The sequence below is a fragment of the Acanthaster planci genome, linkage group LG02, assembly GCF_054643075.1.
Source record: "Acanthaster planci isolate LZ-2023a linkage group LG02, COTS_SCS, whole genome shotgun sequence".
Taxonomy (NCBI): Eukaryota; Metazoa; Echinodermata; class Asteroidea; order Valvatida; family Acanthasteridae; genus Acanthaster; species Acanthaster planci.
Window position 1 is genome coordinate 18174078 of NC_141778.1, and position 15049 is coordinate 18189126.

The 15049-nt window shown below is 42.6% G+C and overlaps 2 protein-coding genes across 7 annotated transcripts in view; one reads left to right on the forward strand and one right to left on the reverse strand.

Annotated features, from left to right (window-relative positions):
• LOC110983767 (major facilitator superfamily domain-containing protein 6-like) overlaps positions 1-12503 on the forward strand; it is a 29329-nt gene extending 16826 nt beyond the window's left edge. For all 6 annotated transcript variants that reach the window (XM_087130285.1, XM_087130288.1, XM_087130300.1 and 3 more), the window contains 3 exons: positions 872-1072; positions 7972-8156; positions 9112-12503. In XM_087130285.1, coding sequence (XP_086986411.1) covers positions 872-1072; positions 7972-8156; positions 9112-9312 — 587 coding nt within the window. In that variant the 3' untranslated portion in view covers positions 9313-12503. The remainder of the gene's footprint in view (positions 1-871; positions 1073-7971; positions 8157-9111) is intronic.
• A 363-nt stretch (positions 12504-12866) lies between these two features.
• Positions 12867-13895, reverse strand: LOC110983788 (alpha-1B adrenergic receptor-like). The gene has a single exon (XM_022243351.1). It carries the CDS (start codon positions 13893-13895, stop codon positions 12867-12869), a length of 1029 nt encoding a protein of 342 aa, XP_022099043.1.
• Between the last annotated feature and the right edge of the window lie 1154 nt (positions 13896-15049).

Here is a 15049-nt window from a genome sequence, read left to right on the forward strand (position 1 = left end):
TTTCCACATTAGCAAAGGCCTCAAGTTTTATCAGGGAGCCTACCTTTGTCAAGCATGGCACTCCCCATTTCCAGCCGACCAGTTCAGAGGATGGCACTTCAGTTTTTTCATTGTATTGGAATACTTGTTCTTGTCGACGTGCATGACACTTCTCATGTAGTAGTGTGATGATAATCTTTTTTTTTTTATTTATGTATCAGTATTTCTTCACATTTATTTCACACTCTGAATAGACACAAAGTTGAATTACATTGTACATGTATAGACATCAGCAGTGAAGTAAGGAAAATCTGTGTAAGATAACAAAGGAGAAGTAATGTTGAAAGAAAGAGAATCACCTGATGTAATTCAACATGTCCCATGTCCCTGTACGTGAATGTTAACGGTGTATGTGCTATGTGCAGATTTTGAAGTTGAGTCCACCAGAAGTCCCAGTAAGCCTGCCACAAACACCTGCAAGACATCCAGTCTTAAACCAAGCCATCAGTTATTCAAATGAGCTGTGACAAAAGCATTCTTTTGTCATTGTTTACCATGTTTACAGTAATGACTACATGTACATAGTGATAGGCTTGACTACAACACTAGCTGATACCAAGATACCGGTGCCATGATGCTACATGTAAAAGTAGACGTTGTTTCCATTTTTTAACAATTTCTTTTAAACGACACCTTCACAGGTTTTAACATCGCCTCTCTGAAAGAAGCGCTTAACTTTAAGCTGCATTATTCTCAGTCATAACATTCCATTTGTCGTGTCTACACCTGACTGTTATAAAAATAGATATCCGGTTCCAGGTTCTAAGAACTAATTTCCAGTTCTAAGATGTGAAACTAACTCCTGAGGTGCATCATCTCCAAATCTCCACAGGCAGAGGTGTGGGCACCGCCCTAGGGGGTGTGGTCTATCAGGAATGGGGAAGTCGGACACTGTTCAGGGCGTGCCTGTTCACGTGCCTGGGCACCGCGGTCATCTACTTTCTGCTACGTCGGTTTCTGGTGGAGGGGGTGGAGGGACCGCTGGCCATGTATCGCAAGTTTTCCCTGGTCAGGGGAGAGCCCTCCAGCACAGGTGAGTAGGGACAGCCAATACTTAGAAGTCCATTTGTTTTTCAGGTCGTGAAGCAGCAATTAAACCCTAACATAGCGGTGCTTTTCAGGCTGTCTCCCAGCCAGGGGAGACAGATTCCACTCCTCCCCCCGGACTCCCTGTCACATGCCCGATTCTTTTGAAACCCTGGCTTGTACGGAAAAACACTCTTTTATCACATCTGTGAATTTTCAATTTAATCTGTTATATAGTTTTGATTTTACACACGCATCAAAGCAATTTACGTTCATGGCCTTACGCGTCAGCCTGTATGCAGCCATGACCAAGTGTATATGTTCTCGTACACACTGTATTTGGCTGACCATTAAATACATTTAAATATGGGTAGAGGTCTTAACTGTGCCTTCATTGGGAGCCGAGTTAGCCCCAGACCAATGGTTTATGCTTACACTGTTACAGCTACATATATATATGTACATTTTCATGTTTAGTTCTAAAGTACAGTAAAATTTCGATACCTCGAATATCTGGGGAATGGACAAAAAATTCGAGTTATCCGAACTTCGAGTGAAAAGAAGGTCCAGATTTCTTTCGAAGTTAAGTCATCATTACGATGTGTATCATAACATGTACCTATACGCTGATGCACAGTTACCGTAAATCTCCTTACGACGACTTTTGAAATGACATTGTGGTTATTTTATACTTTGGTGCCACAAGTTTTTGTTCATAGAAAGACATTTTTGCAGAGGATTTTTGTTGTCAATCGGCTGATAAATAACACACAACATGTACTGTAAATCATTTAGACTGTGTACCTTTGTGTGGCAAATCTTTCTTTTGCGTTGTGCATGTGTGACGCATTGTGGTGGTCCCATTTCTGATACCGCAGCACCTTGCACATATGTACTCGGACGGGGTTTCCTGATGAGTCAGACGACTTTTTTCATCATATGAGGGCGCACCTTTTTGCGCTTCAATACAATTTTGTAAAAACAAAAATCGTATTGGTGTCTGTTTTTATTTTTTGTTCTTCATTCTTTATTTTCAAACTTTTGTTTATTTTTTGGGAGTGAGATTTGGCTACGCAAAAGCTCTGCATTGCAATCACGTGGTTGGTCCACTGCGCATGAGCATGCTGTGGTTTGTGGCTCTAATTGGGCAGTCATCGCACGGGTGAGTGCAAGCAGTTGGGCCAAACCATTAGGGGTGCAGTGTCCCAATTCAAGTAAAATTCTACGCCAGGCGAAGGCGCATGAAAAGTACCCCAACAGATTCTTTCGAAAAGAGGGGTCAAGCAAATGGTGGGATTGTGCCAGTATGGCCCAGGATCATCTGTAGATTCAGGGGCACTCATCTGGTGGCAAAGCAGACAAAAATATGATTGAAAATTTGTCAGAAGAGCCCGAGGAAGGTGAGGGATGTCATTTGAAAAATGGCTGCTGAGAAGACTTGGGAACAGTGACTTTTTGGGGTTGAGTTTGTTTTTGGCGGATAATTAAAAAATTCATTAGTTAACCTACAGTACTAAAAACTGAAAATCAAATGAAATCTGAAGGACCAAATAACACATTGTTTTTGTTTGAGAGGCCTCAGCGACTTCAGTTGCCTGCCATGGGGCTCCAAACTTGGTTGATTTTACACTATTTTCAATGGAGCTACATGTAGACCTACATGTACTTACATGTATTTCAGTCCTCAAAAAAAAAATCTGGAAAGAGTCCCCCTGTTCTTCATTAGGCATGCGGTTCCTGGCAAAAATCCACCTCCCACAAATTTGGCAACCTGAAGAAAGTCATTAGGATGGTAGGGCATGTGCGTAATCAAGATTTTTCCCCAGAGTAAGAAGGTGGCCTCTTCCCCCTCCCCCAAGGGAAGATTCTGGCACAATAATACTCTACTATCCCTCCATGTCCCAGAGGCTACATGGGCAGGCAGTCCTGCCAAGCCCGGCTTGGGTTTCATTTCTTTCACGCCCTTCCTTGAAGCTCTGGAGCCAAAGCACGGGGCCAACTCTTTCTTTAAAGCTCATTATGAGTAAAGGGAGCTTGGGAGTAAATTCAGTTCCTTTTTCTCAGATACACGTGCATGTTGCATAAATTTTTAAAAACATAGTTACTTTGAAACTTCATAAACCCATATCCAACCCTTTTTCCATAGGCACCTCACTAAATGCTATGCTAAAATGCTAAATGATAAACCCCAATTGCAACAACCTGCAACAGAATTCAACATTGGATTTTGTTGCCTTGTGGACTGCGCTTGATGAACACAACCTTGACTACATATGCAATTCCACAGTGTTTACAGTCATACACTTCAGTTTTCTGACTAATTTAACAATATATGAAACATTTAGACTTAATGGGGCCATTCCGTGAATGCAGGATGCTTGAATGTACATTGTACCTACATGAAGTTTTGCCCTCTCCAATACAGTTCTTTTTTTTAATTGTTATTGTTTGTTGTAAAGGCATGATTTCTGTTGGTTCAGATCACCTGTGCCTGTAGGTGTACCTGACCGAGTGCAAAGTGTCTTTGGAATATTAACGAGAGAATCCATTTTTAATGCCTATCAACAAAGGATTAGTTGCGCACATAAATGATGTACATTGTATATACACGTGTATATGTATATGGTTCATGTAGTCTCTTCGGCTCAATATGTGGAGAGTGATTGGTTTCCTGTCTTTTCATGTCTTTGATTCCATTCTTTTCTGGAAAGGGTCAGGACAGTACTCAAGTATATGAACATGTATGTGGGGACAAGTGCATTAAAACATGTTAAGAAAAAAATTGATTTGTAACTGTGCTGTGCTGTAGCTGATGGCTTGTTTATTGGAAGTCCAGCCTTGTGGATCATGCATGTAAATCACGGCAGGCATAAATGTACATGTACATAACTGATCTGCTGGAAGATGCCGAGTTCAGGTACATGTGCTTATGCTGGTACATGCACATCACAGCCTCACATTATTTCTTGAACATAAAAATTGAAGTCAGTGGCCAGACAGTGATAATTTTGTACTTGTACTACACATTTTAGATTTTATCTGTCGGGGTTTCCAAATCCATCTGGAGGGTTTTGAGGAATTTGCAGAACTTCCAGAGAAGGTAGCGTTCAGATATTTAGTGTTCGAGGGTAGGACTTTATTTGCCTGTTGAATGTTGAAGTACAAAGGAATGTCACCGTCATATTCCTGGAGGAGGAATTTGACCTAGACAGCAACGCCTGACTTACTGTCAGACCATGGATGGCAGCAGCAAGCCAGTAGGGGTGTTAAACCACTTGAGCTGGACAGGCGTTGCAATAGAAGAAAGGAAAAGGGGACATGACTGCTGCCAATGTCAGGATCGGACATGGATGTCAGGATTAGACATGGCACCCTGTAGTGGGACATGTCATAGTAGAGGAAGATTTGGGAAGAGTTCTTACAAAATGTGTTCAGTGCTTTTGTTGTACATTCCGTTCTTTGTAGGTGTTTTTGTCGTCAAAATTTCTGCATTGTCCAGTTCTGCATCATAAAAGAGAATATTGATTATCAGTGATCACAGTGCCATTACAAGGTGACAGACTGTAGAGGCTTGCACTTCACAGTTTAATCACCATCCTGGGACTAAACATAAGAAAGAAGTGTCATTTGTCCATTGGCACGCCGTGCTTGTGTAAGAAAGTCAGGTTGATTGGTAAACCGTGAACACATCCCAACTCTATCCACTTTATAGACTGTTTATGGTCTGGGTGTCTGTTTCCCAATTTGATACTACAGTCCAGCTCAAAAGCGACTCCAAAATGTCATGGTTTCATTCTCTCTCTGGGTTTGATAATTCTCCATTGCGGTAGCGCACGTCCCTCCTAGGTCATTAAGAAAATTAATAACAAATCAAATTTGGAGTCACTGGGAGGGGTTAGCCTTCTGTTCCCTTCGGGCGATACTGAGCTAATATGTACAGAAAAACAGCCCAGGAGCCAATAATTTGCAGGTGGTGTCAATGACAGATATCGGCAAACCAGCTGGCTATCATTCCGAGCAGGGTGAGGAAAAAAAACCTGTGTCATAATTGGATTTCTTCTGCATCCAGACTGGATTGAGCTGTGTGGTCAATATTTTCATTAACCCCATTCTACCAAATTGCATCTCAAACATGCATAAGGAGCCTAGATTTAGTCCCCCGCCACTCCATGGCAATGCTGGAAGTGGGATCATCTCGTTGTTTTCTGTGTGCAATTTTTCAGAGCTCACTTTTGTGGTTGGTTCAGATGAATGTCTGTTGAAGTGTATATTTTGCATGCAACTTTCAGCTTAAGAGTATTCAAAAGAGTTTCAGATGAGGAGTACGTGTTTGTTGAAAATAAGGATGGATTAAGATTTTTTAATGTGTGCCAGTGTTTGACTTGTCAGCATTCAGTGAAATCAGAGTAACATGTAATTACAAGAGGTAACCCTGAACTAGATTTTGCCCAGATTCAGTGAGAAGTACAATGTTTCATTCGCCAAATCAGGATAAATTGCTTACATGCACATGTATGTGCACATTTGTCCAGCCCTCAAGTACCGGTACATAGCATATTGTAGAGTTGCTTCTCATGGCACACATTTCTTGTCCATAATACCCAGCTCCCTTAGAACACTTCAAGTAATTGATGACTCACTGGTCATGTGCCATAATGACATTGCTTACAGTGTACATGGCACAATGCAGAATGGACGTTTTTCGGACCTTAGAAGTTTATTTGCCCTCTCAGAACTTGAAAACAAGACACTGTTTCCCCGTGTCTGCCACGCTCAAATGATAAATTGATTCAATTAAATTAATTCAAACATACATGTACGTGCATGTTTGCTGAGCTCAGCCTATTAGGAGCAAAACAACGCTTGACAAGTCACTGAGCCTGATAGTGCCTTTATATTTCTCATTTGATAAGTGTAAACGGACTTCTAATGAAGTGTAAACACGTTCCTTGTGATGGCTTTTTGAAATTGTGCACTTGCAGTCACCCAGGCTGACATTTGGGCAGACAGCAGTACACATTGGATTTTCAGTGTCGGAATCAGACCACACGGTGTTTCTGTTTCTGACCTTGCTCCGTATGCACGGCGTATTTTATGAGTCACATTTTCAATGTGAAGCTCACACCAGGCGTTGAAATTTAGGGGGAGAATGAGAATGCGCATGGTCCTAAGACTGGAAAGCAGGCTGATGTACATGTAAGAACATGTACATATGTAAGAACAAACATCAAAACAAGAAAGAAATCAACATTCTTTTTTAGGGGTAATTCCAGAAATTAGGGGTCCAAAAGTGTGACATTTTTGTGTCTCTGTTACATCTGACCTTTGTTATTTGACATGGAAATATCATCAGAATTGTTTTCAGACTATTACTATTTGTTTGACAGATAATTTGCATTAATTCATCACTCTTGGAAATTAGAAACTGTGTTCTGAACTTCCCAAATCATATGTCAGATGTAACAGGGAAACAAACAAAATGGACCCCTAATGTCTGGAATTACCCTTGTACTGAAAATCTGATAGGTGCTTTAAATTATTCTTGCCAAAAGATTATCAAATTGAAAATGAATTTTTCATTTCTTTGGCTTTTTAGGAGGGCATTTTGTAATATTTGTCAATGTTTACTGTTTGAGTTTTATTTACTTATTTAGGCGCCATCCATGTTTTTCCTCCTGTGTGCAAGTTATTAACTACACCAATCATTTCCATAGTAACATTCATATAGTACATGCATGAAGGCATTTGACATTCAGAGAGTCGGAGACAATTCTGTTAGGGGATGTGCTGTAATCCAATTGCCACTGATGCAGCAAGTGAAATCGCACGCTAGCCAACCTCCTGCTGCGCGTATTCCCCCGATGATCTGGCCATTAAAACCACAAGACGCAGTGCCCCTGTGCAATTCCCTCGCATGGAAGGACGCAGAAGCAGAGTGCTGCACTGTTAAAATCTCCGGGAAAAAAAAAACACTTCAGCAATGTAACAGCAACCTTAATTGGCCCTGGCTTGCCCGGGGTTAAGAAGTATCCACTTTCTCCCCCGAAGACTCCAAGGTGTTAAGGCTGTAAGCTGCGGATGGCTCAGAAAAGACGGGGACTTCATTAGCAGATAACAGGCGCCATTCCTCTCAAGTTGTGGCTCAGAGGAGAGAACGTAATACAGATGCAAAATATCACCGGCAGCATATGGCTAGCCAAAAAGTTAAACTAATGGCTGGTCTCTGACCACCCTTGAGCATGCTTTGTTGCAAAGTTTGCTCCATTCCACACATGTTCATGCACCTGCACGTTGACGTATACAGGAAATAGAATTTTTTTTATAATCATTTGCTCACTCTTTGTAAAAACTTACTTGGACATGTACTTATGCTAACAGATATGAAGAAATGGATGGTTTAGGTGTTACTTGATTTCTGATATGTTAATTTGAAAAAACAAAACAAAAGCATGACAAAAACCTGATTGGTTACACTTTCAGTTAAGTTTAAATGGAATGAAACTATGGTTAAGTGGGATTGGAACAAGGCACTCGCCCCAACAGATTTTGCAAGTGTTTAATTTTTAACCCCCCTGGCTGTTATATACAAAGGTACAACTGTAGGGACTGTGTTAGTTTCTAGAAGAAAGAATTATTTTTTATTTTGTACATTTTAGAAATAAAATATCTCTCATAAAATGGCTTAAAAAAGAATGAATATGTTTTTCTCTGTGGTGACTTGACTTGCTGTAAATTGTCACACATGTATGATTGCTGTTCTGCAGTACCTTGTAGTGTACAGTATTGTACTGTATTGCAATACATACGTACACTACATGTAGGTGGATCAAGGTCATTGGACAGATGCCATTGAAAAATTCCTATCTTTCATCTCATTTTTCTCTTGCAAATTCTTCCCTTTGACAGATGGTAGACGGAAGAGCAGCTGCCTGTCTGAACTGGACAGTGATACGTGTAAGGCCATGGACAGCCAACAGATGCAGCTTACCATGACGACCATCGACCAATCCCATCCTGACAGTCCACCTGTCACTAGGACCTACCACACCCACCGCCCGGTGCTACACAAGATGCCTATGCCCAACATCCCGGTAAAGGGTCCCGAGCCATCACGTACCCTCTGTTCTCAGAACATGATTTCTTATTTACATGTAGGCACGATTGCAATTCTGCACAAGACAGGGCTGGATATGAATTCATGTGCACAGCAAAACAGGATATTCCAACAGCACATGCCCAAAATGAGGGGTGTCCAAGGTTAGCAATACCTTCACGGGAGCTGCCCTGTCAGTGTGGTCTTACACTAACTTTCACCCGTGCTTTGTTTTCAAATGACCATGTTTTTTTGATATACCAAACTAACTCATTGCTAAACCGCATAGTCAAGCAATTGGCATTTTCATTCCCTGGTGCCGATCCATTCATTAATGTCCGTTTACCAGGGAAGGGAAGGTTTAGCACAGAGTGGAGACCCGAATCTATGTTACATGTAAGTGTGTGTCGCTGTATGAAGATGGCCAGAGCCCTTGGTCCTGCAAAGTTGCTTTCGTCACACATGTACAGACTGCACCAGCAACTGAAATTAATTAGAAGCCTTAGAAAACGGTGGCACAACACTTGTACGCAGGTCAATGCAGGTTGCTGCGACTCGCCGAAATGCTTGTACCTCAAGTAGGAATGGCATCTCCTCAGATTCGACTTAAGCCACTGAGCCTTCTAACATGTAAGATACGCATGTCTTAGATAAATGCATTTATACATAACATCAATGGGATGTTTGGCATAACCATCTCAGCATTTTGCATCCGCCAAGCATCCCTATTTCTCCAGTCTAATGTCAACATCTACTTTAGATTCTACAACCTCATTCCGGGCATCACAGAGGCTGGCATTCTCCTGGAGATGAAAAGAGCACACCGATCAAAACTTGGAGTTACATGTAACTAGTTCTTTTCAGAACCCCACAACTCACAATAGATGTACCTCTCGCAAACTTTACAAATGATTTTTTGTCTTGTTACGTTTTCCTATCATTTCTCTTTCCAGGATTCTCCGGAGGATGACACAGACAACGCATCTCCCAGCAGCTCCAGTCTCTCCAAGCTTCTTCGTATGGAGGAACGTCTCCCAGCAGCCGGCCAAGAGGTCCTGGAGATGAGCGGGGAGGGACGGCCCCCGGCTGTGGGCAGAGAATCCGTTCAACAATGTGACAATGATGGAAAGGGAGGAAGGCAAACAGTGGTGTAGAGAGAGCGGGGAAGAACTCTTCGTAGGCGAGGGAAATGTACCTGATTATCTTGCCTTGAAAATTATTGTGTGTCAATCCCAGAAGCGACCAAAAACAGCATGTTTGGACACAGGCAATTTGACTTGCTTTTTGGAAAGTTCCGAAACATGCAATTTTCAATTTACATATGAATTGAAGGTTTTGAATGCATGGGGAATGTAGTAATAAGATAGCATGCTCTGTCGTCAGGAGAATGGAGGACGTACATGTACCCAGTCCCCCCCCCGCATCCTGTGGAGTTTCCATACCACTGGGCACCTTCCCCCTCTGCCCTCCACCCAGGACTGGCACGGTTCCCCCCCCCCATCCCCAGCAGCTCCCTTGCTTCACACATTAGGACTCCAATGTTAGAAACTGCTCATTTCATATAAGCCCCCCCTCAAAGTTGGCTCCCCTGCATTCTCCTGACAGTGGACAGAGCACAGTGTTTGCCAATTCTGCGCTTTGAACCCCACTCGCTCAAGAGAGATGCTCGGTACTGCTGCAAACCTCATCTTAATGAGTCATTTTGGTGGAGATGGTCTGAATGGGGATGTGAACTCCACTGTGATTCACTTCAGAAGTTGTCGTGTGAATGAAGACGATGAAAGGATTCACGTTCCAAAGGCAGTGTTTTCTTGAGAAAATCTACTAACTATCTAACGAAAGTGCTTCTCTTGAGATCTGCCAAAACGTTACCCGTACTTATGCATGACTTTTGGAGGCTGGGAGCAGCACATTCCAAATTGATCAATTTGAACTGGTATGGGAAGTTCTCTCTTGATTCTGTCACTTCACCCTTGGGTGACTTCAGGTGACAAAATGACCAGGTTGACAACAAATTAAAAATATTAACATTATTTGCAAGAGAAATGTTGAATCATACATGTTCCCAAGGAAAAGTTATAAATGAACACTCTATATTTGTAAGTTTGAGAAAATGTTGCATTTCTTTGGCAGTTCAGATCCTCATAAAAGATCTTTGTTCTCGTTACCGACCGACTGGTTTTAATACCTCTCGGCATTTCAGTTTGGACATGAATCCTTACTCAAGGTATTTTCTGCCAATAAGGCCAGTATATGCATTAGTCTATCTAACCAAACGGTATGCTATCAAACTTCACATATATGAACGTGTTAACCACTTTGAGTAGTGTTATTGCGGGTTAGTGAATTTTGTGGCTCAAGTCAACTCATTTGCTCGCAGTGTCTCAGTTGGGACTCTTGTCAAATCAAGTCGCCAAAACGTGTGACTCGTTCGCTTGAGTTGTCACAGCTCTTGTCTGCAGGGTAATTAACATGCCAAATACCGCAGCGTGTGTCTTGAATATTGGAAAAGCAGGGGAAAAACAACCTGAGTGTAAGTGGACTTAAGTTTGCCCAAGTCTCCAAGATACTGCAGATGTTGATGGAGAAGAATCAGATGTTAATGGAGACGAATATTGCTTAACATGCCAGTATTAAAAATACAACCGTTTCTATGTGCACTCTCACTAAAGTCTGTATTTATTTTCAGTATCCGGTTCGTAAAGTGACTTCATCACAGAGGCCCACGTGCCACGATTTGCAGGCTCTCATTGGGCAATCGCCGAAGTTGCGCGTTAACTTCTGGTTCCATGGTTCCATGTAAACGGCGATCAATGCATGAATTATTAGGCGTGGTTTCAACTGAAGTGATGTCACACTTACGAACCGGATACATTTTACTCATCCAGTGAGAATACGTTATAAAAAAAGGGACAAGGATTGTTTGGAAGATGGGAGGTTGTGTATGTATTTGTCATCGCAAGGAAGGAGGGCAATTATATGTTCTTTCATTTTTTCTGTACATGTATTGAAGTACTTTATTAATTTAACGGTATTCTGTATTGAGGGGGGGGACGTTCTGTGTACTGCCCGCATGAATTGTAGAGGGTGTTTGGGGCAAATTCACAGCTCCCAAATGAGGAGGGCAAACCTTTGTGTGTGCAGTTTTGTATTGCATGCACAACTAGCATGCGTTGTACAAGGTCAATTCTATTTGTGGAGTGTGAGCTCAAACTCTGTACACAAGGGAGTTGCATCCAACTTTTGAAAACCTTGGTTATTATTGAGGATGTCAAAGCAGTGCACCACGTCAGGATTCTAGTCAACAGAAATTTTGTCCTTTTTTAATTAAACCAAACTTGAAAACGAATTTATGTGCTTAGGTTGTGACGAAGACTACAGGTGCCATTTCACTGAAGTTGATAAGTTGATTTAAGCACCAGTTGGAAAGTATGGATGTGCTGTCTGCACCTTGCAATTACAGTACACTACCTTATAATGGCCAATAGAGGGCGGTGCCCATGCAGCGCAGGGAACCACCAGACGGTGGAAAAATTTACGGTGCCCTCTTTCTCCGACTTTGAAACGAAATGGATTCTTTTATAATAAGACATTACCCACCCAGTTATGATAAAGATGGTCTTCAAGGAGATTTTTAGTTTGAGACAAATTTGACAAGACGTGACTTATGTGCATTATTTCATGGGAAAAGGTGAAATGTTGAAGTTACACTATTTACTGTTTTTCTATGTGGACTTCAAAATACCATTACAATACTTTATAAATGGTATTAAACACTTAAGTATATCATACATCCCAAGGACGTATAAATCCTAATTTATACGCCTTGTTTTATCTACATGTACTTGTCTTATAAGTATTATTTTCTGTCGCACGTCAGAGAAATGCTGATTTTCTCTCGAGCAAATGATCCTGACTGATCGAAGAAAATGTACTGAAACGACTGCACATGCGACACTAAGTGCAATACAAGAATGTACAACTTGTTATGATCTGGACAGAAGAATGTGTTGTATAGGTTTGAGTTGAAGTGATTAACCTGTACACCTGATCTGTGTACTCACGTTGACTCATGCACCCATGGAGGAATAAATGTGTTTTTATCCCCCCATGATGCACCCTAGTCTCAACCAAGTGATTCAAAGTTCCATCCATGTCGCTCCGGTCATTTCCTATTCCCTAGTTTCACTCAGGTTAGTTTAAAGATTTAGTTCATCTCAATGGATGTACCTGTGATAATCGCTCCGTGGTTGATCATGGAAGAGGTGATTGATGTCTCTTGTATTATGCAATCAATAATGCCAATAAAACGGTGTACGCATGTGCAATCCCTACGCTTCCTTAACGGTATGCTGCCAGTCTTGTGAATAAGCAAGTACTTACATGTACGTGTATTGTTAATCTTTGTTACAACGGGAGATTTCATTCAAGAATTTCAATATCCAGTTGGAACTTTGATATTCTTATGCCAAATTGCAAAACATTCCTGCACGTTGGTTCTCTTCTAGACCTTCAATAATTTCCTAAAAGTTATCTAGTTATTTAAACCTCATTTTTGTCTCGATTCATCATTGGTATTTTACACTGCACTGTTTCTTTGCCAGACGTTGGTACCTCTCAAAACATTGCTTATCGCTGATCTTCAAATTGAAACTAACCTGTTCAGGAAATTGTCATGTGTATCTCCAAAAATATTTATTCAGGACATTTAACGTTCACCCCGGCATGAGCAACGAACCACAGTCCGGAATCCTTGCCTGAAACGAGAATTTGTTACTCCGTATATCACAGGATTCAAGCAGCTATTTAAGTACACGGTCATGACAACGGCGATCTCGTTTCGGTAGGACAGTTGAGTGTTCAAGATGAGGGAGATGAGATTACAGACGATGTACGGCAGTGAGAGTACCGTGGACAGGGTGACGAGGATGATCATGGTCCGGGCCACAGCGATTTCTTCCTTGGACATGAAGGGATTGGCGGCAGGATTTCGCCGGGCGGGCGCCGGTGAAGACGACCGGTCTGTGGTCGATGCCGACGGCTGCTCGCCGTGCAGGCTGAGCATGGCCGTTTGCTGCACGCGCCTCCTGCTGGCGCGTACCTTCAGGAAGATTAACACGTAACAGGCTGAGATGACGAACTGCATGGAGAAGCCGAAGACCGTCAGGAAGGCGATGGAGTAGGACAAGTTGGCCAGCCAGTTGATGGTGCAGGAGGGTTTGTTGGGGAGCCACTCGAATTTTCCCCAGCCTAAGAGCGGCGGCACCGCCAGGACCAGGTTCACCAGCCAGGTGACAAGGATGGGCCATAGCATGACGTTGGGCCGGCTCATGCCGTAGCTGTAGCGGAACCTGATACGGAGGAGGCGGTCGACCGCGATGAGCAGCATAGTGGATCGCTGGACCTGACTCAGAAAGGTCTTGATGAGCGCCTGGATCTGGCACGCGACGTTCCCGTAGACCCAGGCCTGGTTCACCACAGTAGCAGCGGTGAAGGGTAACACAAGGACTCCCATGGCCGCATCGCTTACGGCCAAGTTGACAATGAGCTTACTGGTGGGCTTGCTATTCAGAGTCTTAATACACGTGAAGGTCACGCAGACCAGAACGCTGCCGAGAATAGAGACAGTTGACTCGATCACTAGAAATATCACGTAAATCACTATCTCTGCTTGTGTGATAATCACGTCCGTTCCTTGACCACCTGCATCACTGCCGTTAGCTGCTTCGCTGATCATTTTTGTGCACTGCAGGCTGTGATCTCCAGTTAAAGCGCTCTTGTAAACTCCATTAAACAAATGCTTCTACTGTTGATGCAACCAGTTTACCTCTTGGGGTCCCTTACAGTGATGGCGATTATGCTTTTCGTGCTGATTCTCGAACGATTTCTTTTAGTCATTACTACAGGACCGCTCCGTGCAGCGAATACCGACCGCAGACAACCTAACGATGGTCTCTTCACACTTTTCACCTTAATTTCCCATCCCGATTGCCAAAGGTTCGTGTTTTCACAGAGAAAATCAACATTCACATTAGTTGTATTAACTTATCAAATCGTTTTGCGACTTGTTGAAAACACTCGTGGAAGCACCATCCCAGACCGTGTTGTCGAAAGCGTCAACAACCCTTCGTGTGTGTGTCAATTAATGAGTCAACATTCAGTTATTACAGTGTTTAATTGGATAGCTGCTCCGCCTGTGCACGCGACTGGCTGAGCAAGATTTGGCCTTTCGTCTATTGCATCTGTCGTACTTTGGAGCTTCTGATACCGGTTTTATATAGGCCTATACTAGCTATCTCCGGCCAATGCATCAGCGCGGCTTCGCAACAACGTCGGGGATCATTCATCCTTCGGGAAGCTTCGTTTTTTTGTACTATTATTAGACTTTTTATCTACCATGTCAAGATATTTTCATGTGAAGCAGCAACTAATTGGAAACTAAAGAGAATGCCAGCAAAGCCACGTATTTGAGTTGCCCGAAACATTTCGCGGTCGATGGACGTCGGTTCCAGCCAAAAAAAAGTCCACTCTGTTCAGCTCTCCCTTCGGCATCTCGAGTGGGTCCCGCGGACGCCTGCGTCCCCCGGTAGATTGCTTTTGTAAATCATTAACCAAGTCTCGATGCTTACCCTCTCTTCGTGAAGCATTCGTTCAGTTAATTTCGGGAAGTGGATTTGTCATGCCGCGATTGTTAGTGATCGAATCATGAATGCACCGGCCCATTTTTTTCGGTAAGGATCATACGTTTCAAATGAAACGACGCTTTTCATTTCCCAGCATTTATCAATGAATCCAGAACTAAAAAGTCGAGCAAAACCAGAATGGACAGAAGTCGAAGTGGGTACATTTTTTACGGACACAGACCTTGGCGGTGCTCACGTACCTCATACG

Coding starts and splice junctions, on each gene's coding strand:
- LOC110983788 (XM_022243351.1), bottom strand. CDS start 13,895: ATGATCAGCGAAGCAGCTAACGGCAGTGATGCAGGTGGTCAAGGAACG.